We start from the raw sequence: 2,879 nt of genomic DNA on the forward strand, positions 1-2,879 counted from the left end.
GTTTTTTCGGATAGGATGCATTAAATATTTCGGATCAACTTCATTTTCCTTGCTTCTATTGTTCTTTGTTTTGAATTGTTTGCATGCTAACAAACAACTGAGGACGTGGGGACGTGGAATCTTAGTGTGGTTTTTGGGGTGCCGCAGCTTACACGTGGTCAGTGGGAAGGACAAATTTGATGTCTCATTGTGAATCACTAAAGACAAGCTAAAACATAGGTTAAATTGTGAAAAAGATTGGTGTCTATTTGGGTCCATCTGAACCAGTTATTATATATCCATCGAAAAAATTTATAGAAAAAAAATATGTGCCTTACGAGTTGTGGGATGGAGGCGTTCTTGTGGAATCTGTTTTGTTTCCTCTCTTAAAATTAAGATGTGTGCAAGTATATAATATTTGGCCTCTTCTGCTTCACGGCTGCAATCACTTTCATCTTCGTGGTTGATGGTTTACCGAAATTGATTCTTCCCCGAAGAAAGTTGAGGTTCCATCATATGTAACTTAACTTCTTATAAGCTCATATAATGTCTCTCCTCTCATCATTGTGAGATTCATTCTCAACAACCCCTCTCACGTGTGGCAAATTTCCAAGCCTAGCATGTACATAACACAACAGGGTGACGTGAAGCGCGTGTGAGCATTTGGCTTCGCATGGGGAACAACCTGCTACCATGAAGAAAGTTGAGGTTCCACTATAAAACCAAATGGCAATATGGGAAGTAGCCCAACCTCATATAAGCCCATGCAAGGTCCCTCATCTCATCAATGTGACAATCATTCTCAACAAGTCCCCTCACATTTGGCGAATTTTCAAGTCTAACACATGGACAATACAACGGGGTGATATAGAGCGCTTGTGGCCGTTTGGCTTCACGCATGGGACAACCTGGCTCTGATATCGTGAAGAGAGTTAAGGTTCCACCATAAAACCAATTGGCAATATGAGTAGCCCAACCTCTTATAAACCCATGCAAGGTCACCTACACATTTGGTAGCATAGTGTTCAATAGTTGTGAAGCCAAAATTTCACATACACGCGGCCTTTCACAATATATACCAAAGCATTGTATTTCTATTCTATTTATTAGAATTATACCAACTCATAGATGAAGAGAGATTATAGAACAATCTATAGTCTAACATATATAGAAGAAGGGACTTATTGTTCAAGAAGCGTTGCATTTCTGAATTCAAAGTTCTATGTTCAAATTTCCTTCTTCCAGGCCTTGTATTAAAAAAAGAGTCACAAATAGCTACCTTATCCCGCTCATGCTTTATAAGTGAGATCTTTCGTAAGAAGTTGCGAGAATAGATAGTGCTTTTGTATTGACTATTTTGTGACTATATACTGGCTACCTATCCGACTCCACTTTTCATGGAGTTTCATTGGCCTTAGGAAAGGATATTTATAAATTGGTTGACGCCATGCCATTAACCTTGTGCCTAATGCACACGACATGTGAAGGCTCGATATAAGGTGAGATAATCGAAGTTCAAGAAAGGTAGTATCTGCCATATACTTTGGCAGATGAAGATTAACTTCCAGGACAGGAAAGGGAGATTATTTTGTTTGTCCCTAGCTCAGCACAAGGATTCCTTTAGTGATTGATCTTAGAGGTGGGCACGGTCTGAGTCGATGCTACTTTGAGTGAAACCGAAATCGAAAGTTTTTGCGGTTTGATTCGGTGAGGTTTTGAAGTTAAAACCAAAATGAAATCAAACCATTTGGTTCGGTTCGGTTCGGTTTCAAACCGTTTTGGTTCAATTTCAAACCATTTGCAAACAAAATGAAAGAATAACTTCATGAACATTGAATTGCAGATTTGCTATGGACCTGGTTAAACTGAAGAAAGTGTCACATACTAAATTGACTTATTTTCAAACCGAAACCGTTTCAAAACCGCAAAACCAAACTGTTCGATGCAGTTCGATTTAGTTCATGTTTCGATTTCGATTTTCGATTCCAAGTACCCACCTATAATTGACCTAGGCTGAGAAGCATTGAAGAAATAGATAAAATTGCCTAAAGAATCATCTATATACCGGATGTACATTGTACCACTGAAAGCATAAGTAAATACGTAATGGGTATTACAGACACAAAATTATATACAATTATTTTTCGAAAAAAGCTAACATTCAACAGCTGTCATGTAAGTTGTACTTCCTCCGTCTCTGGTGCGTGGTCGTTGGGTTGGGTGCATATAGTGCCCCATTAGAAATAACTGCTTGGTACGGCCCATACCAACTCCAATATATCTGTTGCGCAATAAACAGAGGCCCGTTTGTCTAGACAAGTAAAAGCCCTTTTTGTTCGTGGAGGTTCTGATGCTGTGATCGCTGATCGACGGTGGTGGGAGTCGAGATATGGAGAAAGCATTGAAAATCTACGGGGAGGTTCTGAGATTGGTGAGGAGGTTGCCAAAGGACTCTCAACCTTACTACGCCAAGTACGCCCGCGAGAACTTCGTCAATTACAGAGAGGTCGAGGCCAACGACGACCAAGCCCTAAACGATCTCTTCCTCAGGGCCTACAATCATTCCCTCTGGGTCCTCAATAAGGTACAACGTCGTAATTTCTATCACTGAAAACAAAAATTTGGAATATTTATTGGTTTTGGACATTTTTTTGTGTGTTTCTGTGAACCCAATTGGGATTTCCTGCGATTGCAGTACTCTGTGGACGAATCTGCGGCTGATAAGTTGAAGAAAATCTGCTCCGATTAGGGTGCCCGCCAGGTGTTCGATGTAATGCCCCAATGGGTTCTTAACCACTGAATTATGTTTTTATTTTTTGGGAAAGAGATTGTAAGCTGCTGGAATTGAGTCTTGTACCAAAAGGATAATAATTATAATTACAAAATTGGGTCTTTGACAA

The 2,879-nt window shown here is 39.8% G+C and overlaps 1 protein-coding gene across 1 annotated transcript; it reads left to right on the plus strand.

Annotated features, from left to right (window-relative positions):
* The first annotated feature begins 2,206 nt into the window (after positions 1-2,206).
* Positions 2,207-2,879, plus strand: LOC137727003 (complex 1 protein, LYR family protein). The gene is made up of 2 exons (XM_068465957.2): positions 2,207-2,563; positions 2,675-2,879. The coding sequence occupies exons 1-2, from the start codon at positions 2,369-2,371 to the stop codon at positions 2,726-2,728; spliced, it is 249 nt and encodes an 82-aa protein (XP_068322058.1). The 5' UTR covers positions 2,207-2,368; the 3' UTR covers positions 2,729-2,879.

This window comes from Pyrus communis, chromosome 5 (genome assembly GCF_041283825.1).
Source record: "Pyrus communis isolate YQ-2024b chromosome 5, ASM4128382v1, whole genome shotgun sequence".
Taxonomy (NCBI): Eukaryota; Viridiplantae; Streptophyta; class Magnoliopsida; order Rosales; family Rosaceae; genus Pyrus; species Pyrus communis.

Coding starts and splice junctions, on each gene's coding strand:
- LOC137727003 (XM_068465957.2), top strand. CDS start 2,369: ATGGAGAAAGCATTGAAAATCTACGGGGAGGTTCTGAGATTGGTGAGG. Junction 2,564..2,674: donor CCCTCTGGGTCCTCAATAAG/GTACAACGTCGT, acceptor CTGCGATTGCAG/TACTCTGTGGACGAATCTGC.